The 25962-nt window shown below is 40.4% G+C and overlaps 1 protein-coding gene across 1 annotated transcript in view; it reads left to right on the top strand.

Annotated features, from left to right (window-relative positions):
- Positions 1 to 25962, top strand: part of sh3bp5b (SH3-domain binding protein 5b (BTK-associated)) — a 54002-nt gene that overhangs the window by 10618 nt on the left and 17422 nt on the right. The window contains exon 3 of the mRNA XM_084727513.1: positions 4565 to 4693. Coding sequence (XP_084583639.1) covers positions 4565 to 4693 — 129 coding nt within the window. The remainder of the gene's footprint in view (positions 1 to 4564; positions 4694 to 25962) is intronic.

Genomic DNA, 25962 nt, shown 5'->3' with positions numbered 1-25962 from the left:
TGGAACCTTAATGTAGTCAGCTAATGATGTATGCTAACTCTTAGCCTTGATGCAAGTTTACTACTGCAGGTTATTAGTTAGTTTGTTCCATTTGCTTCACCTTCTGATCCTGTTTGTCATTTTGAATGGGCTAAAAATGCACAATCCTCCAAACCTCATGCACACCTTCTTCAATATGTTGAAAAACCCAGAGCCTGCCGTGCCTAGTTACTGTTGCTAAGCTTTAATGAGACTGTCTATGTCTGGGGTTTAGCAAACAGTCGGATAAGGCAATTCTTCTGCTCAGAAATGACATCAATTAGTCAAACATAAGTGGCTGCAAGGGAACGTGCATATAGGAGAGCAGAACACATTCATTCAACTGTGTTTATTATAGTATCACTCCGTGTCTGGAATCTCTTCTATCCTCCATGACGTTTTATGTGGATAAACTGCAAATTCCAGATGTAATCAGACCCACTAACCCAGATGTTTTATTGAAAACGTGGCACAATACGTTACGAAAGTTATTTACTGCTCTACTGAGAAGCATCTACACAAACTGTAATAGAAATTTGTCTCTATGCCGATTGTGCCCAGTGATCTGATGTTTCATTATTCACATGCACAGACAAGAATCTCTTGGGACACTGCTTCCGCTGAATGGGTTTAGTTTGATCCCGTAAAATTACTTGTTGTTTTGCAAGTCTGTAAACTAATTAACACCCACAGTTAGTCCATAATCCTAATTCTGGAAACTAATCACTAGTAATTACATACACCCTATTTAATATTAATCATAAATCGCTGTAAATCTTATTTACTTTGATTCACGACCGCATACATAATTTTTTACCCATCAGAAAACATTGTTCACCTTCTCCAAACGCAGTGCAGTTTGTGTTCACCGGTTGTTCTAATGAGATCCCCGGTCGCTGGCCTCAGCGGGGTTCTCTGCTCCGAGTTTCAAAGTTCACCAAAAGGTTATTTTTTATTAGCGGGAGAACAGCTGTCTCTCAGCCACCTCTTATGTCCGCAGAATTTCTAATGAACATAGAACAATAAACAAACATCTTGTGCTCTGGATGAATGTAAAATACCACGGCTGAGAAGTCTGGTCTCGTTGTTCTCCTTCTTCTACACCACGGACCCTTGTGTCTTTGCCATACACTCGCCAGCCACGTTATTAGGTAAACTTCTTCAACTGCTTGTTAATGCAAATAACTTCTCAGCCAATGACATGGCAGCAACTCAAAGGATTTAGGCATGTAGATATGGTCAAGACGACCTGCTGAAGTTCAAACCGAGCATCAGAATGAGGAAGAAAGGTGGTTTAAGTGACTTTGAACGCTGCATGGTTGTCGGTGCCAGATGGGCTGGTCTGAGTCTTTTCAGAAACTTTTTCAGAAGCTGCTGCTGGTGGTGTAATGGTGTGGGGAATATTTTCTTGGCACACGTTGGGCTCCTTTGTACAAACTGAGCATCAAAAAGCCCCAGCCCAGCAAGGTGTGTGCAGAACTCCTCAGAACTCTTCACGAAACTTTTAACAAGTGGCCAAGATTGCAAGAAGCTTAAAAATATATCCGCAGGCTCAGTCGGGGGTCAGCTCAGGCCTGGTGGCTTGCAATACATTAGAGGGAAACCCTGCTCCTAATTAATTAAGGGGAGATTGTCACAGAATAGTTTAGTTCAAAGGAAGTCTGTCTTTGATGGGAGCAGATGGTGCAGAGCAGTTAAATATATTCATTCATTGCAAGAATTCCTCAAGTGCTCATCCATAAACAACATCAGAAATAGACTACATGATGAAAACCAACTTGGTACTCAGCAGTCTTAAGCTCTTTGTGTGCGAGGCGGCACTGCCCTGATAACCAGGGCTGCTTTCACCAAATTTGCAATGCATGACAGATGAATGTGATAGCGCTGAAGCTCATCCATGCTTATCGCCATTTTTCTGGTATCATTTCAGCTTGTTAGCGATGTAGGAAGACGGTCCTCATTGATTGATCCTGCGTACAGAGTTGGTTTCTGTTGGATAGAAATGTCCTCAGAGGTCCAGCGATAACATCAGTCCCGAACGACTCGTCATCTTAGCGGTTTCAGATCATAATTTTTGCTCTCTGTTGCCAGACAACAGGACAAGTATGAAATTTCCTCACAGTTCATAACATGTTGAACAGCAGTCAACAGCTGTGCTGCGTCAGCGGCTGTATTGATGTTTAAAATAAGTGATGATGACAGAAATGGTGAGCTGCAAATTCCAAACAGGTCACTAAATGCTGCACAATATCTTGGAGGCAATACTTAACTGGCTTTGTACATGAATAAAATATTGATGAATAGTTTAACCGACTAGTATTTGTGGTGCCAACTAGCAAGAGTGGTCATGTTTAGTCATATAGTCGACTAATCGCGCACGTCTCTAGTTTTAGGCCACACATGACTTCAAGAAGTCCAGAAATGGGTAGATTAAAAAAAAAGCATTCACTCCTGGTGTCCTTCAGTTGTCTGAGCACAGGTGGATGCATGAGAGGGTCCCGTCCAACTGGGGACCCCGGACCTGCACAATTATTTTAACCCAAACCATCATCTGTCTCTAACCCTGAGCATGTGTTTTCTGTACCACAGATATGTACCATCACATAAAGTGCATGATGAAAAAAACAGAGCCCAGTGCTCTTGATCCTTGATACTGATTGGTCAAACATATCAAGAGAGGGAGAGCGGCACAGAGAGAGAGAGAGAGAGAGTACGCACTGAAGAACAGAACAGAAGCTCCCGTTCTGAAACACTGATATCTGTGGAATGATGTCAGTAAATTCAAGTAAAACACAGACTTTATTTATCCCTTGCGAATGTGCCACATGAAACACAGACGTAGGAGAGTTCCCCTGCTCATACTAGTCCTACGGAAACAGGGCTTTAGATATGAACCATGGTGTAAAAACTGACCTTGGCGAATTTTTCTGCTGTTTTTCTCACACTTAGCTTGTTTCCCAGATACTGTTTCATAATCTTTCAAGCCATAGGTTTTGAAATTTTATGGCTAGGGAGGAATTTGACCTCCTGTTCTGACATGTCAACAACTATCTCCTGAAACCTGCAACCCAAGAGATTAAGACGTCTGCAGCTCCTCGCCAGGCTGAAGTGCGGAAGAAGCTTCTTGAATGTGAAACTGCTGCAATTGCCATAGATATCCGATGACAGTGATGCACCTGAGAATCTTAATAGACCCCTTAAACCTATTAAACTTTGTCTAAAAGGGTTGTTTCCTCCTGCCTGCCTTTCGTGTTAGGACAAACAAGAGTCCTCATCTTTGCAGTTGCACAGATGTTTTCCTTGCCCTGCTCTTCTTCTTTTTCAGCTTTCCAAATAAAGACAGACTGTTTCAGGTTTTTAATTAAACATTAGATATGGTTGGAGCTCAAAGTGGCTCTTGTCTTTTAACAGGAGGATGTTGGATCGGGCCGAGTGCCACCAAAACTCATTTCTAAAAGATCCCTCTTGCATAACTGACCCTGGCGAAGGAGGCGGGGTTAAAGACAGAATTTCTTTGGAGGGACTCCTGACTTGTTTTTTCTGTTCTTTGTCTTATAAAGTTCTGTGCCCGTCACGCCCATTAGACAACCACGATGCTGCTCGATCAGCCTGAAAAATTCCCCTTGACTCGTACCAATGAACAAGCAAATCTCTCAAAGATGGAACAAGCAGTTTGCATCAAGACAGTTAATAAAATTATATCAGACATTAGTGTTTCACGGGTTTCTGTCAACAGATTGGTTTGGGTCAGTGTTTATTGGGATCTGGAAGACTGTCTCAGCTTTATCTGGTACATGGTGTGAATACTTTGACCAGATTAGATTTAATGGTTGGGAGTTCATTTCTCTTATCCATTATTTAGACCTACTTTTTCGTGGTTTTATCTCTGAACCCTTCTGATGCTCAAGATCTCACCAGTCGTGACTGATAGCAGAGGCAGTAATAGAACGAGTTTCATTTCCTTGACTATCAAGTTTGCAAGCAGCTGCTGAGATGAAGGTGAAGGGTCAAGAGCTACAACGGTCTGTCAAGAGACATGTCTTCATTTAGAAGTAGAGGGTGGAATAAAGCAGGCCGAACAGGAGCGTTTTCATTGACAAGAGACACAACATCAGATTTAATCCAATGCTGAACTCTGCAAAATCAAGTGCTGTCTGGTACCTGTTCTTATGTGAAACCCTGCACTGCTTTCTTTCTGTTAAAACAAAGAAACACTAATGCGATTTTTCATGAAATGGGGTTTTGGCAGACGTCTAAAGTTGCTCAATTTAGGTTAAGCTTTTATTAGGTGTGTTTGGTGCAGAGTTTAGAGGAATAACGGTATTATTGTTTGATTTTAGGCTGAAAAAAGCCATCAAATCCCGGAACGGTTTACTTGACCAATTGCAATTAAGGGCACACATTTTGTAGTTTTGTAGTTTTGTAAAAGTGCAGTCGAGTCCTCAAACTTTCAACAAGTTACGTTGGTGTCCTCCTTTTGCAGAATGCTTCATAAATTGTGCCGACTCGAGTTACTAAATCCTTTCTTTCTCTTGCTCTCCGCCAGGATGCGAGGCAGAAGTTCCGCTCCGTTCTGGTCGAGGCCACGGTGAAGCTGGATGAACTGGTGAAGAAGATCGGCAAGGCTGTGGAGGAGTCCAAGCCCTACTGGGAGGCCCGCCGGTTGGCCAGACAGGTCAGTCGACGGTGCTTGGAAGGAGGGGGGCGGGACAGAGGGAGGGTAGATGGATTCGGAAACGTTTTTAAATCCAAAAGTCCAAATCAAGTCCCGGACTGAGAACTTAACAGGGACCTAAATTGGACCAGGTCTAGATTATACTGATCGGGTTTTGTTTTATTGCCACAGATCTTGATTCTGTGCGTCAACATGTCTAATACCTGAGTGGATCTGATTGATCTGAGTCCGGGTGTATTTATTATCAGCTCTGATCACATGGAAGGTCATAATCATTGTGGGATTGATAAAATATTTTACAAATCAGTGGACTGTGTAAAAAAAAAGTGCTATTAAATGATGATTACAATAAATTATTTAGCTATATTCTGTTCATCTATTCCCTGGCTGGTTACAGTCTGCTTTATTTTTGATGTAGGAGGTGAAAATAGGACTTGTGATTTATTTTTTTCAGTAATCTTCATTCTTAAACCATTATTGTTAGTACTGCTCATTTTGACTGTCTGCTTGTTAATTGATGGATCAACATGCTTTTGCAGATGTCTGTGTTCTTTGGGTCGGGTTCTGAAAAATGTTTGGTTTTGTCCAGTTTGCCACAAGTCAGTTTTGGACAGGGTACAACTTTTTAAACCCGTGAAGGTCTCAAGTCTTCATAAGCACTTTGCAAATCTTTTGGGTCTCTGAATGCTGACAGTTAGAATAACTGTGGCATTTTGATCATTTTCCTTTTAAAGTTTTGTTACGATTGTTTTTACAGAGCTGAGAACAAGTCCTCTCATGCACACACACACACACACACACACACACACACATATTCAGAGTATTTAAAGTAGCATTGCCTGGTTGTTTTTTTCATTTATTTTTAGTAGTTTTCAGGTCAAATGTTTAGACTTGATTGATCATCAAGGCATGTCAAATCTCAAATCTAGTCAAGCAGGGCTGCAACGAATGGATTATTTTCATCATCAAATAATTTGTTGATAATTTTCTCGATTAACTGATTAGTTATTTGGTCTGTAAAATGTCAGCAAATGGTGAAAAATCTTGACCAAACTGACGTCCTCAAATGTCGTCTTTGGTCCAAGACACAAAGATGTTCAGTTTGCTGTCATAGAGGACTAAATAAACCAGACAACTTTCACATTTGAGAGGCTGAAATAAGAGAATTTTGAGGATTTTAAGTTAAAGAATTACTGAAAAGGATTATAACAAAAAATAGCTGGTGATTAATTCAATAATCGATTAATAATCGTTGCGGCTCTAAAGTCAATTTCAGCTTTTTTGAGACTTAAGTCTGACTCAAGTCTGGAAACATTCGCTCAGAAAAGTTAAAGATGGACGGGAGTTATAATGGAGCAGGTGGGTGAACTGTTAGTGAATGTAATTTCTTCTGTATGAATGGATGATGATGATGATGATGACGATGATGATGAGTCTTGCTCTTCTGCTGATCATCAACCTGAGTTGCACTGTTAGTTTTCTGTTTCCCTGCGGGTGTTTGGTCTGGTTCAGCCTCCGCCTCTCTACATATTACACCTCACTGATCGCTCTTGTCCAGGTTTTAGAAGAGAGAACCGTCATCCGTGAACTGACATCGCTTTCAGTCCAGCTGATGAGTAAAATGCAGAAATTGTCCACAGCTTAAAATTGGTGTGGAGGGGGAACTACACACATTTCAAAGCGTGATCTCAGTTCCCTTTTCAGCTTAACCTCAACTCTCTCTGTGTGTTTGTGTGCTGGTGTGTGTGAGTGTGTGTTGTAAATAAAGGGGGAAGCAGCCACCTGCACATCTCGATAAGAGCCCACACAGTTGTACGTTCTCAGTCAGGAAGCGCAGGGACGGACTGAGACTCTGAAAGGCTTCATTGTGTCGTCTGTCTTGCCTCCCCAGCTTCTCATAATGCTCGTGTAGAAAAGCTGTCGGTGGTATTCATGTTTTTACGGGGAGATAAATAATTGCTCTAAACATGAAGGGTAATTTTCCACGATGTGCTGAAATACAGGCAGTGGTGAAATAGTTTCTGTGAAGTGACACTGCAGCTCGACTTCCCCTTTTTCAGCTTCGTGTCCTTTTTTAACCCAAGTTCTTTGAAGCTGCTGCTGCTATTATTCTGATCAAGGATCACATGGGAACAACAACAGCAGAAATCAATGACTTTCAGAGCAGCAAACACTGAACTATAGTTTTATTTTAAATTGTTTTGACCTGCTGTTTTTGAATTTTGACACAAAACCTAAAATTCAATCAACCAACTTATCAAGAGATAAATTAATCGCCAACTATTTTGATAATCACTTAATGGCTTTGGGTCATTTTTTAATTAAAAAAATATCCAAATTCTCTGATTTCAGCTTCTTAAATGTGTGTTTTTTTGATTTCTTTACTCTTCTCTGACAGTAAACTGAATATCTTTGATTTGTGAACAAAATATTTGACATTTGAGGACGTCATCATGAGAAAATGATCAACAGATTGATCAATAATGAAGTCTTACCTCCGACAACTGGCAAGATTGTGACAGGATTGATTAATCGATTAATAAAGAATCGACAAGTTTCAGCTAGAGTTGCAACTATTAATCAATGAATCAATTATTAATCGATTATTAAATTAATTGGCCAGTACTTTGATAATAAATTATTCTATTTGAGTAATTTTTTAAGAATAAAATGCTCAATTTCTCTAATTCCAGCTTCTTAAATGTCATTATTTTCTGGTTTCTTTATCTCTTTTCTGACAGTAAACTGAATATGTTTGATTTGTGGACAACTCAAGACATTTGAGGACGTCGTCTTGGACTTTGAGAAACAGTCATCAGTGTTTTTCACCATTTTATGGACCAAACAACTAATTGATTAATGAAGAAAATGATCAACAGATTGATTGATAATGAAAATAATGGTTACAGAGACTATTTGAAAAATTGGTCCAAACGTGGACATCTCAACATGTTTGGAACTGTTTTACAACTGACAAGACTGTGACAGGATTAATTAACTGATTATTTGAGAAAATGATCAACAGATTAATCAATTATGAAAATAATCGTCAGTTGCAGCTCTACTGAGGTCATCTGACTATCTGTTAGTTCATCCCTCTTTCATTTATGTCAAACCTTTCATGGAAGAAATGCTGCTGAAACAAAAACTCTACAAATCATAAATGGGAGAAATGCATAACTGAAGTGTCTGTAAAAGTATAATAAGACAGATCTGTCCTCTGTTGTTGTCCGCTGAGAGTCTTGATTGCGATGGTCCTCGGGGAACTGAGACCAGGATGTGCAGCACGTGATCGTTCCAGTTCCTTTTACCTGCCAGCTCACCTGCTGGCCTGATTTATTTCTGTCTCCTTGCAACATTTACTTTCACTTCTTAAGCACGTATCTGGAACAGCTTTAGTTAAACTTGAAAATATACTGCAAGTCCTCGACTGAGCATCTTGTGCAGAGATGGCTGCAGCGCTCAGACAGCAGAGGCTCCATATTTATTATGGATGTTTTTCCTGCGTTTCTCATAAATGTTATGCATGATGGAGAGGTGCAGAAATACTGAATGTTGAGGTGTTAAAGCTCCCACAAGATGGGAAAGGACAAAGGGAGAGAGGTGGTAGATTTTAAATCTGGAGAAAGAAGAAGACGAACGTGAGGGAGAGGAGGATTAGAAACGCAGAGGATCAAGGTTGAGGCAGAGTTCGTGCTTTCCTCCAGGGAGGCAAAACATTTTTACCCACCATCGCTCTTTTACTCTGGAAGGAAAAACATTTGGATAAGTTCTTCGTGAGCGCAGTTTGGACGTGGCTGTCAGTTACACTGCAGCGATCTTTCCTGCATGAGCAGAAAGACTAATTTAGCTTGACATCAGTCTGACAAAAATAATCAGTTAAAGTTTAGCAGAAGATTTTAGTTTGTCTCCTCGTGCAGACGACCCACTTTTGCTATCTTTGATAAGTTAGAGAGAGACGGTCCTGGACCTTGAATGAATGACATGAGGAAAGTTGCCCTCGTGTTGTGAAGAATATTCCTGTTAAAGTGCCTTTCGAAAGAAGGACTCCTTCCAGCTCCAAAAATGTTGCTCTGAAGTTCATCTTGACCCTCATTATCATCGCTCTTGATAAGTTTGGGTATCACTTTTGTGTCGTATCTGTCAAAATGAATACCAGTGAATAGAGGTGAGAGAAAAGTGATTCTCTGAAGTGTCGTGATTCTTTTTTTTCATGATTTCTGAATCGTTTTTTGGATTCCTGAATCGGTCTTTGAAAATTATATAGATAGCTAGCACTTTGTCTGTCAGCTCAATGCTGACGGAAATTATCATTGTGGTAATATTAACATAAAAAACTCATTGTCAGTTGCCACATTACTACTATTGTTGTTAAGATGTTTAAATATTACTACTTACTCACAACTTTATGATGCATGTGTCTCTTCTATATTAAATGATGCTTCAGGGATTTTAAAGGGCTTTAAATAATGTAAAGCAGCAGACTCCATACAGAACAGAGCTGCCTGCAGTTTTTTAGGCGTTAATAAGTTTGCATTTTTTGTCTGTTCAGGGTGATCTGGGTTGGATTCCTGGTTCAATAAAGCAAAACTGTGAAATCATCGGACTGTGGAATCGTGTGATTAATATGTCAAAAAACAGGGTCAATAAGAAGGTTTTTCTTTGGAGTAAGTTGCACAATTCTCCACAGGTTAAAGAGATTCATTATATCTTTGAAGAGGCTGACTTACAATATATGTATAATGATAATTTAACATGCGACATAAAAGCACATAGAAGAAAGTTACTTGTTAGATTTGAGACAAAATGCTTAAATTATATTTTGCTAAAATCAGAATTATGAATGTATATTCAAATCAAACACAATTGTGGCCCTGAATCTGATGTTACAGCAAATTTAATGATGAGTTCGAGGTCTTTCGTTGCACAGCTCAGAGCAGGAATCCTCCCTCTAAACCCTGAAGCTGGCGGATTTAAAAACATCCAGGAGAACGACAGGTTGCGTGAATTGTGTGATTTTAGGACAAGTTGAGAATGAATCACATTTTCTTCTGTATTGTCCTTTTTATGATGAGTTCAGGATTCAATGAAATGTCTGTTCAAAATCCAGGAATGTTATGGTGGTCTGATGATAACAGACTGGAATGGTTGTTTAATTTTAATGTTTATAAGGTGGATAATTTTCTCTCTAAAGCTTGTAAAAAGCGTCAGGACGGGTTATTTATTTAACATTAATAGTCATTTATGTTGCTACTCTGGTTTCTGGACTGTTTTGCTTAATAATGTTGTCTTCTGAGCCTGTTTGGGCTGGGCACGTTGCTTGTGCGTGGCACAATAATAAAAATGATTCATTCATTCATTCATTCACTATGATACGCACCAGACTGTTTTTTGTCCAATTTTCTCTGGGCCACAGATCAAGAATCTATTAAGCTGAGCCCTTGTCTGTTTCTAGTCCGACGACTGTTGGCTCAGTTGATAATTAATTGAAATTTACTTGGCAAAGACAGAAGCAGACTCTCTGTATGAATATTACACCCGTCTTCATGTTGTCCACTGACGCGGTCTGCTAATGTTTTTACCCTCTCGTACATTTTTTATTGCATCTTTTTCAAGGACACTTTGCTAATTTATCTCCTTCATCCAGGTTTTCTCAGCAGATTTTAAACCGGTCGCTTTAAAATCACAGCCAGCTTTTCTAAACTCACCATAACTGGATCTGTTGGCCTACAGAAACCTTTTCCATCTGGTGTATTTATCTGTGTTTGCTCTCCAAATGCCTCCAAGGGCAGATTCAGCGCTCGTCATGTTTTATATCAATCGAGACGGATAAACGTCAGTTTTGGTAAGCCGGTCTTGTTCTGCTCTCAGATCTTTTCATCACTCATCCCTCGTACTCAGATGTTCTCTTTGTCTTTCCCCGTCTCTCTGATGGCTGCAGACCGAAGCGGAGCTTTTATCAGATCTTTGCACTAATTCACTGCTTCACCGCCACCAGAGCCTTTAAAGCCGACGCTTTCCGTAAAATAAGTCCAGGAAGGAACATTCTGCATGAGACGCTTTGGCTCATTGTTCAATACAAAGTTAAGTCTGTTGTTAGTTAATTGATTAATCTTGTGATTCATTGTTTGGTCTGTAAAATGTAGGAAGATAGTGGAAAATCCCATCATCAGGAGGCCAAGGCCATGTGTTCAAATCCCAATACGGTTTACACTGATATGAAATTGTTTGGTGTTATTGCTCAATAAACCACCGACTAATTAATCGACTAATCATTTCACCACTAGTTCTTGCGACACCTTTTACTCGGGTGACCAGATGAGAACAGGTGAGGTTCAGGACAGAATGAAACTAGAATAATTCAGAATAACATTAGACTCTAACTCTGATAATTTGTTATTAATGTTATGAAGATCATTTACAGATTCTGAGAATGAACCATTACGCACAGATGAGAGGTGCATTAGAGTCACTTTAAACATTTTTTAAGGAGAAAAGATTGTCATTAACCTGTAGGAGCCTGCATTTGTTTTTGTATTTTTCATTACCGATTCCTCCCGCAGGCCCCCTGCAGTCTCCATCATCTGGTTTAAAACTGGTCAAATGACATCAACAATCCATCATTTATAAAATCCTTATCAGGGCAATAGATAAATGAAAACACCAGGGCTGCAACAGACAGTTATTTTCATTGTCGACCGTTCTGTCAGTTTTTATCTTGATTAATCGGTTTGTTTGTTCTGTAAAATATCAGAAAATGGGTAAAAACGTCAGTCCGTGTTTCCCAAATTCAAGATGACGTCCTCAAATGTCTTACATTGTCCACAACCCAAAGATATTCAGTTTACTGTCAAAGGGGTAAAGAAACCAGACAATAATCACATTTAATAAGCTGGAATTAGAGAATGTTGGTCCTTTTTTCTTTAAAAATTACTCAGAGCGATCAATCAATTATCAAAACAATTGGCACTTAATTTAATAATTGATTAATCATTGCAGCTCTACAAAACAGAAGAATATTTTACAAAACAAAGAGGATGTTTTTAAAGCCTACATAAGTGATTTTGGTCATAATCTAAAAAATAAAATCCTGAACACAGAGATTGTGATCAACAGTCGTAACTCCACACAGTTCTCAGCCTTTTTGCATGTTTTCAGAAACTAAAATAAAACTTTAATCGTATTAGTAAACCACTTTTTTGTGCAGTTAACCCTGTATTTGTGTGAAGGCGCCTCATTCTGAAATTAAGGTGGACTGTTGCCCATTTTCTATTTAATACAGACGTCTGTAGGTCTGATTTAGAGGACAGAGCGGGATCTTTTCGTGCAGATGGATTGTGGGCTCTCCGTCTTGCTCATCTTGAACAAATTGGCTCCAATTTTCTCTCAGGGATTTAGTATCCGTCCATCTTGTCTCATTTTCCATGGCATTCATGTCTAATCTATCTCCAAATGAGCTGCTGGCCCCTGAAGGCATCCTTATCTTTAACAAGACGGCGCAGGGCACCGCGCACGTTCACGAGGAGTACTTCGATGCAATGATACAGATTTTGTTTTTCTGAGCAGATGGTGAAAAAGGCATTCGGAGCCAAACACAAAGAGCTGAAGTCGAGTAAAAACAGTTGCTTTTTGGCTGTGAATGTTTTGTTCTTCCCACTGAGGGTGTCTGATGTCTCTCATAAAGCTGTTATCAGCTTTAGAGAATCTTGTAAATGGCCCCTGACAAAATTTGGCAGAACTCACACAAATTGCATTCATGTCATTTGCTTTTACTGATTTGCCGGCTAAAAATAATCTCAAATTAAAGACACACTGGGCCCTTTGTCGCTGTGTTTGTACAGCGTTGGGCCAAGTTCACAACACCGTCAAGTCTCGTGTTTGGATTTTATTTGTTAGCTCTCGGCTTGACTCCAGCAGAAGTTTGATTATGTAATTGGGGTTTTAATTTTGTCACGCTTTTGTTATTGACTGTTGAATGTGTTTTGGAAGGAGATATGGAAATCTTGGCAACTTGGCAACTCTTTCTTTGTTTTCTTTTGCTTGTTCCCTCCTTTTTCTGACCTTTTATTTGTTCCTTTCCTTGATATCTTAATTCCACCCTTTCTTCTTTCTTTCTTGGTACATTTGATGACTTTTCATCCCCCCATTCTCTTTGCTTTTTACTTTTCTTCATTACTTCCTTCAACATTTCCTTTGGTTCTTTTCCTCACCATCTTGGAATTCCACTTTCCTGCCTTTATCATCTATCTATCTTAATTTTGTAAATTGGTTTGTCTTTGATTTCTGTCTTCTTCACCTTTCTTTTTCTTTTCCTCCTCCTCTGCATGTCTTGATCCCGGTTCAGCTTTTTCCGTCTCCGTCGTCACCGCATGCACACAATATTTAGCTTGACTCACTGTTTTGTTTGCCCATTCAGAAAATCCTTCTCTGTCTGCTCCCTCAATCACTCTCCCACTCACTTTGATAAGAAACACATTATTTGCGGCTGCAGATAAGCGTCAGGCAGCGCCCAGGGAGTGGCGGCAGCGGCGGGTGGAGACAAACGATTTTGTTTGACCTTAACACCAGATTGGAGATAAAATGTTACAGACCTGTAACTCGGAGAATGCTGGATAATCTGCATTTGCATATCAGGCCTCACGCTGGCAGCTAATAATTCATGAGTCAGTCATCATGAAGTTGTACTACAAGGGTTTCCGACTTTTTAAAATTAAATCGATGGCCTTGAAAGTATTTTTAATTTGCCCATAGTGCACCTTAGCTGCTCTTGATTTGACAGATTGTGAGTCAAGAAAAGCCTCTGCTTTAATTTTGACCATTTTCATGTTATAACCACAAATCATCTGGAGAGTCGCCACAGCATCCTCACATTTAATGTCCACATGAGTGTGGGAACCCTGCCTCGAGTCTCAGACCTCAGCTGTAGGTTCAATCCAGATAGAGAAATATGAAAAGAAATGAAGAAATGTTCTAGAGTTCCGATCTGCTAGTTGGTAACCTGAAGAAAACCAAGAGGAGTTTTCAGTGACTGAAGAATTTTATTGTCTCTGGATGTTTGGCGACATTCTGTCTCCTCTATTTCTGACTCTCATGGTCTCTGTTGCCTCAACGATCAGCGCTGTTTTCGGTTTGAAATTTTGCTGCTTGTGAGTCTGAGAGTTTTGCTCACGGACACACAGTAAAAGTCACATGAATCAAGTTTGCGACCTCTCTGTGTCCCTGAACATCATCTTAAACAGCTTTAAGCTTTGATCTCTCTGCTGGAGGTTTGTCAGGTGGTCCAAAAAGAAAAAAGCAAAAAGCACTTACAGCTGACCTGAACACCAGTCGAGGAAGTGGGGCAGGGTGACGAAGCAAAAAAGTTTGTGGAGTGTTTGCTTGAGTGCACATCGCTTCAACGACGCACGTTTTTTGAGTGCTGACTCCGGTGGGACGGAGCGGGGCTGCCGTACGTGAACTTGAACCTTCAGCAGAAGTGTTTTATTTATTATTTTTTAAATGTAATGAAATATGCATCGGGCTCATTTTTTATTCCATTTCACCCCCTAAGACTCAAGGCTGGAGATGGAAATAAGGCACAGCTGCTTCCAAGGTGCGTAGAGAAGAGAAAAAGTGCTCAGAGAGGTAAAACTCCAGCGACACTCATAGTATGTTTAGAACAAAGTTGTTCTTCATATGGCAAGTGTTGATAGAAATAAGGCAGTCGGGTTCTGTGGGTTTGTTTTTTTATGTTTGCGTCTGACTGCCAGCAGTATGGAGTTCTGTAGTGTTTGGATTTATTTTTGCTAAGCACAAATGTTAAAAAAGTCACAAACATTTGAAAACCTTGCCTTGAATCCAGTTTCTGAAAGTGGTGTTATTTTATTATACGTAGGTAGTCTCCCTTTTCTATGTAGTGGATTTTATATTTTGGAGCAAACTCACTTGTTCTTGCTGGTTATTCTGTCGGTATGAGGGTCGGTCGATTGGGCAGCGAGACGGTGAACGCTCTGGATTTACTGGCTCTGTGTTATGATGGAGCATTAAACTCTCGGAAAGTGGATGACTCAGTGCCTCAACTGCAGAAGCTGATTGAAACCAGCAGCCCACTCAGCCTGCAGCACCACGCTGTGTGTCTGCAGCTTCACTGATGTCTGCTGAGAGGGAGAGAGAGGAGAGACGGAGTTGGAGCTTGAAAGACAGTTAAGGCAGATTGAGTTGAAGATTGGACTGCACATGATTTGGATGAGGGATGAAGCGAGCGTGGAGGAAATTTTCAGATTGGAGGATGATTTCTGTTCAGACGTTTCTTGTGATAAAGGCTGATGCGGTGATGCAAGACGAGCCTCCGTCCCCCGAGGCGGAAGAAAAATGCAAGCAAGTACAGAAGTACAAGTCTGCTAAAGTCACACGACTGTCTTTGTGAGTTTCAGACCAAGGCCTCATTTCAATGCCGCCCCAAAAGCCTGAAGCCCTGAACCCTCATGGACTTAGTCGACGTAACCTTGCAACAGCTTGAATGTTAGCGGTTATGTTGATGATGCCAAAACGTGTTAAGTGCAATTGAGGGTTTACCGTGATCGCCACCACAGACGATCTCAACTCAGAGAATCTATACAAAGTTCATGCAATAACTCAGATTCCCACTGTCGTCTTTCAGAGACCCTGGACCAGCCCCCAAATTTTTATGCTCGCCAGTACGACTCCAGGGAGACGAGGGGAGAAAAGCCCTATGACACAGAGCGGGGTCTTTTTATTTAACTTTTTTCACAGCCGAGGTGTTTAAGGGACTGCCTGCCCGATTTGAACATGTTTCAGACTCTTGCCTTACAGAGTAGATGAGAGGTTACTGTCAAATAATCAATTTACTCCTTCACGTACGTGTAGAGGCCGACCAGTACTGGATTTGTTGAGGCAAATACTGAATTTAGGAAGTTAAAAAAATCCAATATTGCTTTATTAAGTGGTATTCTTTATACAGAATATAATATACACAGTAAAATATATACATAAACACACATTTTTAAAAAATATTTCATGGAATATTTTACTGTTTATAAATGAACTTCATTGTCAAAAATGAAATCAGGGCACTGACACTTCTTCTTGTTCATGTTTGCTGGCTTCCCCTGGTAAAGCCGTGTTTAATGTCACAACAGGAAAAGTCTGCAGACTTGTAGAAAGTGTGGATGAATGGCTCAAAATGTCTGTGATTAAGCCCTCATGGACTATTGGACAGTTTGACAGTGGGACAGCCCTGAGGCGTCACAGACTCGGCGGGAATGCGCCACTAAGTCCTTGAGTGTGGACATCGGGATTGGCTCCAAGAAAACTTAACTCAGTAAACACTGTGGCCTTGGTAAAATGGTCGACTTGAATGTTGAAAATAATGTCTTCCTGTGTCGTTTCATTATAAATATATGATACCCATAAATCTGAATGAGTCAGCATCAATAGAATTGTGATTTAAGTTCTTGTTTTAAAGCTTTTTCTGCCGTTTTTTAAACTCACAGGGATCATATATCCTAAGCTAATTAAATATTTCTGTAGCAGAGGATATTGGGACAAATATGTGCTCTTTTGGGTCGACATTATACTTGACCACCTCCTGCTTGTGATCCTTGGATGTTAGATGTGAGGCTGTTCTGAGTGACCGTGACGGCGGCCTGAGTTTGAACAGATGTCAGGGGATTAGCGAGGAGATGAGGGGCGAGAGGGGGGCAAACGATGAGCACAGTCCCGGCCGCTCGGACGATGATACGGCAGATTTGGAGAGGAAGATTTCACGCAGCTGAAAGAGAAAGCTGAGAGGAGGGGAAGGAAAGGATAGAGAGAGAGAGAGAGAGAGAGAGAGAGAGAGAGAGATGGCGAGGAAGAGCAACAAAGACATGCTTCACTTAATGGACGTGATTGTTTTGGCTCTGTGTCAGTACTGAAAGCCAAAACCTGTGCAGTCTCTCATCCTCCCCAGTAGACAGATGGGACTCTGAGAGAGACTCTGCGGTTGAGTGGAGGGGTGAGGCTCGGGTGGCGTGATGCTAAGCTGGTGAGGAGATGGGGGTGAGGTTTAGGTGTGGCAGTATGAGTGCTGGGCCAACAAATTCAATACAAGACAAACATCCAGTAACTTAATATTTTCAACTCAAACACCTTTGCAGGCACGGCATGCCAAATGTCATCTTCACCTCATTTGGCGAAGGATCAGCTGCACCATTATCATGGATTTTATCTGGGTGTCCCCACAAAAATAGCTAACAGCTAACATGCTAGCAAGTAAGGTTGTTCTTATTAAATTATAAATTTTATCGAATTTTAAATCGCACGAGGAGCAACGTGTTAAACACAAAATGTGTGTCAAACTCTGGTTGCTGTAAATGGTGCTGCAGAAAACATCTTTGTTTGGTACAGATCATTGCAAGAATCACACTATAATGATACGTTTTAAATGAGAATAATAGTGTAAAAATTAGCATTCCTTTTAATATTTCAAATAATATCAAAATTGCATAATCGGTTGGGTATCAGTGAGTCTGCAAGACTATGCACCGATCTGATGCCACATAATTCATTAGCCTTACCTTTTGCCTCTTTTGGTCGGTGGAGGAGAAACGCAGCAGCTTCACCTCAGCGTCAGATCAGGAGGAGTCTGTGTCAGGAGGAGGAAATTCAGGAGTTGTGAATGTTTTAGCAGAGCAGAGCGGGAAGGAAAAATCGTTACCAGAACGTCTCTGTAAGTAAACTTGTAATGTGCTGGCAGCCGTCTGCCACAGTAGCTCTGTAAGCTAATTTCTATTTTCCTTTGTACTGCGCTGTTTGCTCCCCGCTGACATTTTGTTCTCGGGATTGAACATTTACTCGTTTAATTAAGTTACTGAAGAGGGGAAAAAACTCTCCAAGCCTGTAAGTTTGCCAAATGTCAGTTAGCAAACTAATTAGCTTGGTGTCTAGTGGCACAATAAGTTCATACAGTTTATTGAAAAGATGTATTTGTATCATCGGCTCTTATCTCATAACCGCCTGCAGACTGTACCTCTTTTGTGCAGCAATTTATACTCTGACAGGAGAGGATAAACAAAAGTAAATGTTTCAGCTAATGAGCACTTTTATTCTGAACCCTCTGGATTTCAAAGGTCAGCGTCATTTGCTACTAAGATTCACCAGAACTGTACGTGGAAAATGACTTTCCCCTCATCAGTGAATCAAGTGAAAGTCACGTCAAAGTGTTTATTGTCATACGCACAATTAAAAACCAGTTTTTCTTTGTCGACCACTCTGAACACCATTGAACAATGAAACACACACACTCCGAGATACAATATTAGTATTTGAGACTGTATTTTTTTTTAAAGAAAATCCACTGATAGCAGCAATTCTGTTGAAATGAGTTGATTCCGATGCAAATTTTTGCCTTTTTTTTGCCTCAACTTTTCACATCACACTATACATGGATATCAACAACAAATTAAAAACCTGTCTTGTCTTCATTTGGGTCTTTTCTTTCTTTTAGTTTTTCAAATTAAAAGCAAAAAACGGTACACGATTTAGCTCAGAATGCCTCCAAAGGCCTTAAAATATATAAATAATATACAAAATAAACTTTTCTAGTGTATATTTTAGTGTTAAATAAAAGAGTTGGACGTGTTGGTCTCTGGAAGGGTTTTGTCAGTTACTTTACTGCGAGATTGGATGATATTTGCATATTCTCCTTCTGTCAATCAAACTTTCTTCCTCTGTTTTTTTTTTTTTAGTTTTCTCTCCTTCTGGGTTGTTGTTTATCTCTTTCAAGCTGTTTTTCTCTCCCTCTGTTTATCTCCCTCCCTCCCCCGCTGGAGTTGAAGTGGTTTTGGCAGGCAGTGCACGTCACATCAGACATTAGCCACGGGGAACGGCGCTGATGGATGGATTGAAATGGATGGATGGAGGAACGATGGAGGGATTTGGAGATTTATGGGAGGGAGGCAGAGGAAGCGGCTGCAAGGTCAAAGCCATCTGGTTTTGCCTCGACCACCTGGGACGCCGTTTGTGTGTGTGATCGTTGTATTGTGTGGTGTGATGCTGCTGGCCGGTCAGTCGTTGCATAATATCTCCAGCAGGCGTGTCACTGAAGCTTTTTTACTTTTGACAATGACTCAGTAAGAACATTCTTCTTCTCTGGCAACACTCAAGCTTTTAGCCATTTCGTGGCTTAGAGGTATAACATGGAAAAAAAGCATAATTAATACAAAAATGTTGTCATGTTTGTTGAAATGCAGCGAAGTGGCTTTTAGGATGCTGATGTTGGTTGGCTGCTCAGGTCATACCGCTTTGGTCACATGGGTTTAAAGGAGCGGCAGGTTGACAGGGGATGTCAGATGCCTGAGCAGAAAAATACTGGACCTCAAATTCAAAAGGAGCTGTGATGCTCATAAGTTTAATAACTAATCACTGTCAACCCTTCACTGAACTGGACAATCAGACTTAAACTGGTTATGACATGCAGTTATTCCATCACTCGTATGCAGGTGAGATGATCACTGGCGGTTTATTTTTGCATCAGTGTGGGGGGAAAGAAAATATCATTCGTCATTTTTCTGCCGACTGAAATTAACTGCAAACAGTCTTAAATGTCAGTTTTAGCCATTTCTGACTCCTACGTGGCTGATAAGAGAAACAGAAAGTACAAAGCGGCAGAATGACACTGTTCGATGACTCATGGTGTAAAGTGAACAGCAGCAGTGCAGACATCATTTTTAATATGAAGGTGATGGAGAAACTTCTAGATGAATCCGTGCTCTCATAGCAGCTCATAGCGACGTGTCGATGCACGATGTGCAAATTGACGTACCTTTGTAATCGATTACATTACTATGAACTAGTTCTTTTTTCTTGACAAATTTGTATCTAAAAAAACACAGGAATGTTGGTCATTATGTCAGACTGTTTAACTCTCGAATATCAGTATTTCATCAGCGTCAAATAATCCAGAAGTAGTCGGGTCTTCCATGCAGTAAGAAAGTGTTTTTATTGTGCCTAAAGTAAAGATGTATGTGAATTATCTTCGTGCAGCAACTCAAGAAAGAAACTCGAGCTGCAATGATTAGTTGATTAATCGATTAGTTGTCAACTTTTAAATAAATCACCAACTTTTTTGCTAATTAATTCATGGTTTTGTCAGAAAGAATGATTTCAGCTTCTCAAGTGTGAATATTTTCTGGTTTCTTTACTCCTCTCTGACAGTAAATTGAAAACCTTTAGGGTGGGGACAAAACAAGACATTTGAGGACGTCACCAAACAACTCACCAATCAACTGATTAAAAAGGTCGACAGATTACTTTAACTTTCACTGAGTAACACCATCCTTAAAGGCCGATTCTAAGGAACTGAGCATGTGTGAGTGGTTTATTTCACTGACAGTCAAAAATGTAAGAAATTCAAATGTGAATTGAGCTTTGTGTTAAAAAGTTTTGTCTGTCTTCATTAAAATGATCACATTTTTCTTGAAACACCACCCAGCAGGCTGAACCTGTGTAAAACGTGAGTTCTCGCTGTAACTTTTCCTTTGAACTCACAACCGCAGCAGTCCGGCCTCTAAGACTGGACGTATCTGGGTTAATTTCCTCATTAAAGACCGTGACGCCGACATCAGAGGCCGAGGCTTCTTCCCTGCTGTCGAAGTCATCTGCGGTTCGTTCAACCTTGAAGCTCCCTCGTGTATCTAGGCCAGTCGCGGTTTGTTCACCTCTCTCCTGCAATAAAACCGGCGACAGCAAATGTAGGTCTGCTGATGTCTGGGGTTAGTCGAGCATGCTGGGACAGCAAGGACGCCGTGTTTACAGCGCCGGCATGGCCTCCCACCGCTGCCTGTAATAGACATTACTGTCCCAGTTCGTGCTTCCTCTTAAGAGGAAATTAATTGCCTGACTTGATCGAGGATCTGAGATAAGAATAATTGAATTTCCTGGAAAATTGGCTAATTCAGGTCACTTTGGATGCAGATACCGTCTCCTCCAACCCCCCCTTCACTTTCTCTTGTGTAAAATGTGGCAGACAAACAGATTTAGGTTTGGTCTGAATCCCTGGACTCACTGGACAGATGGTCTCCTACCTCTGAGCACCTCAGTTACTGGATGTCAAGACAGGTTTTCAAGCCATTCTTCCCTGATTGAATGAAGAAGAAACGTGTGTACATGACAGCGTCTTTCAAAATGTGTGAGATGCAAACTTTGAAGTCTGAGCGTGTCTTGTTTTTATCGTCACGGGGACGATGTGAAGGTCAATGGAAAGTCTTTTATGACCTGAAGGCTCATTTCACCGGAGCGTCTTTCCTCGGCAGCTCTGACTGATGACGAGTCTTCTAGCTGTCCTCTCTGTTTGTCCTCCAATCTCTCTTCCTTTATGTCCTCATCCCTCTGCCAAGGTTTGACCGATAAAAGGTTTTGAAGGCCATTATGGGTGTTTGACTGCAGTCGCACATAAGTTTTTTACAGCCATAAAGCTACTTTATACTTCAGCACGTACTTCTACTTCATGTGAAACACTTTGAGTTTACTTGAAATTAGAGCTTCAGTCATTATTATTATAAATCGCCAACTACGTTGATAATTGATTTATCAGTTTGAGTAATTTTTTAAGAAAGAAAGTCAAAATTCTCTGATTTCAGCTTCTTAAATGTGAATATTTTCTGGTTTCTTTACCTTTCTATGACAGTAAACTGAATATCTTTGGGTTGTGAGTAAAACAAGACATTTGAGGACGTCACCTTGGTCTTTGGGAAACACTGACATTTTTTCACCATTTTCTGACATTTTAAAGCAAACAACTATTAATCGATTGAGAAAATAATTGGTCGATTCATCGAGTATGAAAATAATCATTAGTTGCAGCTCGACATGAAATTAAATTTTATAGATCAATTGTTTTGCATTGGGAATTGAACGGTTTTCATGTTAAAGCAAAACAAGCGCTGAGTCTTTCCTCCAACATTTTACTTTGCAGACGAGCCATTTGGAAGCATAAACCCCAATTTTGGACGGGAGTCATTTCTGTAGAGGAGTTTAGTTGATTTTAATCGGGGATATGCAAAATGAGCACTGGCATGAAGGCTGAACAATTATTCCAAATTTTATTGAGATCTCAAAATTGTCTACTGTAATACCATTTCAAATTAAATGTTGTGGTGTTGCAGAGGTGTCCTGGCCAGCACATCATTCTCTACTCTTCTTTGATCCACATCTCTGAACAAAATAACACCATGATCATTTCAATGTGTTTTTCAGTATAATAATATTGCAAATCATATCGCAATTGCAATATCAGTCAAAATAATTGAAATGAGATATTTCTTTAAAACCGTTCAGTCCTAACTGACACACTGACCTGGTTAACTTTGTCGGTGTCGTTATAAACTTCACTGTTTTCACCATCAGTTGTGTTCAGTCAGACACAGCAGGCCACTGACTGACAGCCTCATGTAAAAATAACTGCAGAGCATTTTACACAGTTAAATTTAGGAAAACTGGTGTTGGTGCTCAGAACTGGCAGATGAAATGAGGTGTGAGGGAGAGACTTTTTGGATCGATGCATCACTGGTCTCACTTATACAAATGCTGGTCCGTAGTTTTTCTGGAGTGCGTATGTGTTTGCTCTCCTCCTACACGAGTGATAATTATAGCATCGTCTGCTGCCAGTATCACTCGGCACAGATATCTGTGTTTACTATTCTGCATCAGCTCAGCCCACAGTTTGAGCTCCTGGTGATTTCTTTTATTCAACGAAGACGACTGAAGGAGGTACGTGAAGATGTAAAAAAAAACTAGAGAAACAGCCCATGAAGTAAGGCTTTTCATTACTGATCAATCTGCCGATTATTTATACAATTAATGGATTAATCATTTAGACTGTAAAGAGCCAACAAGTACGTTCTAGTGAATATTAAGTTGTTACTTAAGCAGCCACGATTATTTTAACAGTGTTAAATGAAATTCGGTAAAATAAAAATTGGTTTTTATTTGAGTTTGTGAAGAAAGTCGTGTGAATTCAGGCGTCTTTGTTTTAAATTCTGTCCTAGCTGATGAGTTTGGTTACCAAAAAGTAGGACAAATATTTATTTCATCACCCACCTGTGCTGTAATATTGATTCTCTCGAAAACTGAGCTCAAACAGACTGAAATAAAGATGATTTTTCATTTCAACATATCCTCTAGTTTCATCTCAAATATTTCAACAATAATTGTTATGACTTGTCAGATGAAGTGGCTGATATCCATTCATTGCTAAAATCAAAACGACTGTGTGTTTATTCCATTCTTCTCCCTGCTTTCATTCGTCCTTTGCCACTCGTCTCTCTCAGTTAACAAGTTAACAAAGGATGTTTTCTCTCTTTAAGGGTCTCTTGAATAATTGAAGCGCCTGTGCAGCCGAATTGCCTTTTTCTTCCAGGGACAGAGAGCGAATCGCGGCTCAGTTTCTGAAGTTCTGCATTACTTACACATTGGCTTCCCTCTGGAGGATCGTCTCTTTGAAAATTTCATGGGCTGCGTGCGGAGTGATTAAAATATGAAGTCGCTGAGCAAATGAGAGGAAGAACGAGGGAGCAACGGGGAGATGATGCTGAGAACCAGGAAGAGGGAAAGATTAAGCAAGAAATGGAGGGAAATGAATGCAAAAGAGGCAGACAGAGGCAGAAATGCAGCAAGCAAGAGAGATTAAGAGGGATATAGAAAGTGACAAATGTGGCGAGAGGAGAGAAAGAAATGAAAGAGTGAGACAGATGAAGAGGGGAGAGAAAAACAGCACAGAAGAGAGAGAATGTGATGGAGGGAGAGATGGGAGCGAGCGACGGAGATGGATGGAAGGAGACAGGTAGATAAAGATAGAAACGGAGCGGGAGAAAGACAAAGTTGAAGAGACGGGGTGAGAGATGAAATGGCACAAAGAGAAACTGACGGATAAAGGCTGGAGAAATGGGCAGAAAATCAGTCGATCCTAAACTAAAGAGAGGATTTGGAGAGGGAGAGGGATAAATGGAAACGGCCGAAAGAGACAAAAGACATCAAAAATAGAGAAATGAGAAACTTGAAGGTATTTTTTCTTGTCGTGCGCGCTCAAAGTGTGATGCAGCGCAGCATTCACACTCTGTTAAAAGCAGAACTGATGTGCTGTGGTTCTGACAACTTTCTTAATTCAGACCAGAGGGAAGCAGCAGCTGTGAGCTGTGAAGCCACACACAGATTAAAGGAACATGCCAAATTGTCCTGTCCACACACTTTTGTCCGCTCTCGTGGAGCTTCTCCATCAGCGCTTTTGGCCACGCCGAGTCAAACTTTGCCGAGCTGATTTGCATTTCCATTACCACTTTTAATGCGTCAAGCTGTGCCGAGTCGCAGCAGAGACGGACCTTCTCCAGAGCGGAGCCAAAGCGTGACTGACCCGCTTCCAAGACGGTTGCTGTGAGGTCTTGCCGTTTGCAGCCAACCCGTGACGACCTCCCTTTCTCTACCTCAGAGCGTGTGTTCTGAGGCTGAGCTCATGTCTGTGCAAGACAGCAGAGAAAAACAATGTTTAAAAAGTTTCTGTGTGTTCAGCTTTCAGTAATTTTAAAACTTCTTCAGTTGAAAGACACATCCCGCTGTAATGGACATGCAGGACTGGACTGATGTACCAAGTCAGACCAAGCCAGCACGTGTGTATGGAAGACCGGTATCGGTCTGGGTTGGGGTCCATAAAATATCAGAAAAGAATGAAAAATGTTGATCACTTTTTCCCAGAGCCCAGGGCGACGTCCTCAAATGTCTTGTTTTGTCCACAACCCAAACCTAATCAGTTTACTGTCATAGAACTACTGTCTACAGAAACCTGAAAATAGTCCCATTTCAGAGGCTGAAATCACCGAATTTGGACTCAAAATAGTTGATGATTTCTTTAGTGATTGACAACTAATCAATTAATCAACTAATTGCCACAGCTCTAATTGCTGTTTTACATAACTTAAGACCAGCCTAAACCAAATGCATTAAAATCTGTTATTAGTTTCTGACTTGGAAATGCTGTACCTCTGAACTGTCCCTTAAATCAGATCACACACATTAAGGCTACTCTGTGTGATATCATTTTCATAAGATGTAATAACTAATGTAATATTTTTTCACTTCCATTTACCGAGCCTCCCCTGAAACTGTTTGGAACACCCCCGGAGAGTCCCGCCTTCCACTCTGACAACCTTTTATACAATAGTGTCTGTCAGTTTAGGGACGTTTTGTTCCTGTTTCAATGTGACAATGACGCCATGCACATGAGACACACAAAAGGAGACATACAAGAGGTTCAGTCGGTGTTAAATGATGAGGCTTGTTGTTTTTATGTTGATTATTTTCAAGGATACGTTCATGAAGTCTGTCTTAAACCAGTAGTCAGATTCTTGTATGAGCAATGAAACAGTTTCTGCAGTCTGTAATCATCCCTCCTGTTTATACTGGTCATTTAGATTCTGCTCTGAACATTGACTGTATATAAAAATGGATGAAAGCGAAGCCAAAACATCTGGATCGCCTCCTGGTGGCTGGCTGCAGTATAGGTCATAAACCTTGCCCCCTCCATCTTAGCAGATGGGACATTGACCAAACTAAAAAAAAATCAAATTAGACATCAAATAAATTTTCCCAAAGATCTTGTTCAGGTTCAGGTTAACATTTTTTTTTAATCAGTTTGGTTTTATTTGGTAAATTAGTGACTTTGGCTCCAAATGACATCATCAACGCAAGATGGCAGTTCTGATATTTGGGATATTTTGACTTCAGTTTTGCACAGTGGGAGGAAGTGGAGATCTTTTTACAGTCAGTGGCTTTGAACAGGAGCGATGGGGAACAAAATCTACAGTCCTCGCTCTGTGTGAAGTTGTATTCTTAACTTTACCTGAAGCTTTTATGACAGGCTTAAGCGGCCTGTCTAGTCAAGTGGGTTTTTTTTTTTTTCAAACTATTTTTAGTACAAAAGTCCCTCTATTCCCTCTGTATTTACTCAGATGTTTGATGTGTCCCTCTGGCAGCCAAGACTGAAAAATAATCTGTATATTTTGGTGGAAACAGTCGTTATTTGTGGACTGTCTGGTCTTTGTAGGCTTCAATAGGGTCATTCAAACACCAGGTGTAAAGACTGAAACCAGAAGAGTGGCAGCTGTTAAGGAAACACATTAATATCTGTGGCTTTGGAATCACATGATTAATTATATCACACATAGGTGTAATGTTTGCTCAGTCATCAGAACATGGACTTCAGAATCATGCAAACTAACAACAACAATCTTTTATTTTAT

The sequence above is a fragment of the Lutjanus erythropterus genome, chromosome 9, assembly GCF_056507025.1.
Source record: "Lutjanus erythropterus isolate fLutEry1 chromosome 9, fLutEry1.hap2, whole genome shotgun sequence".
In the NCBI taxonomy this organism is placed as follows: Eukaryota; Metazoa; Chordata; class Actinopteri; order Lutjaniformes; family Lutjanidae; genus Lutjanus; species Lutjanus erythropterus.
The sequence above is the reverse complement of the archived record's forward strand: the minus strand, read 5'-3'. Positions and strand labels throughout refer to the sequence as shown.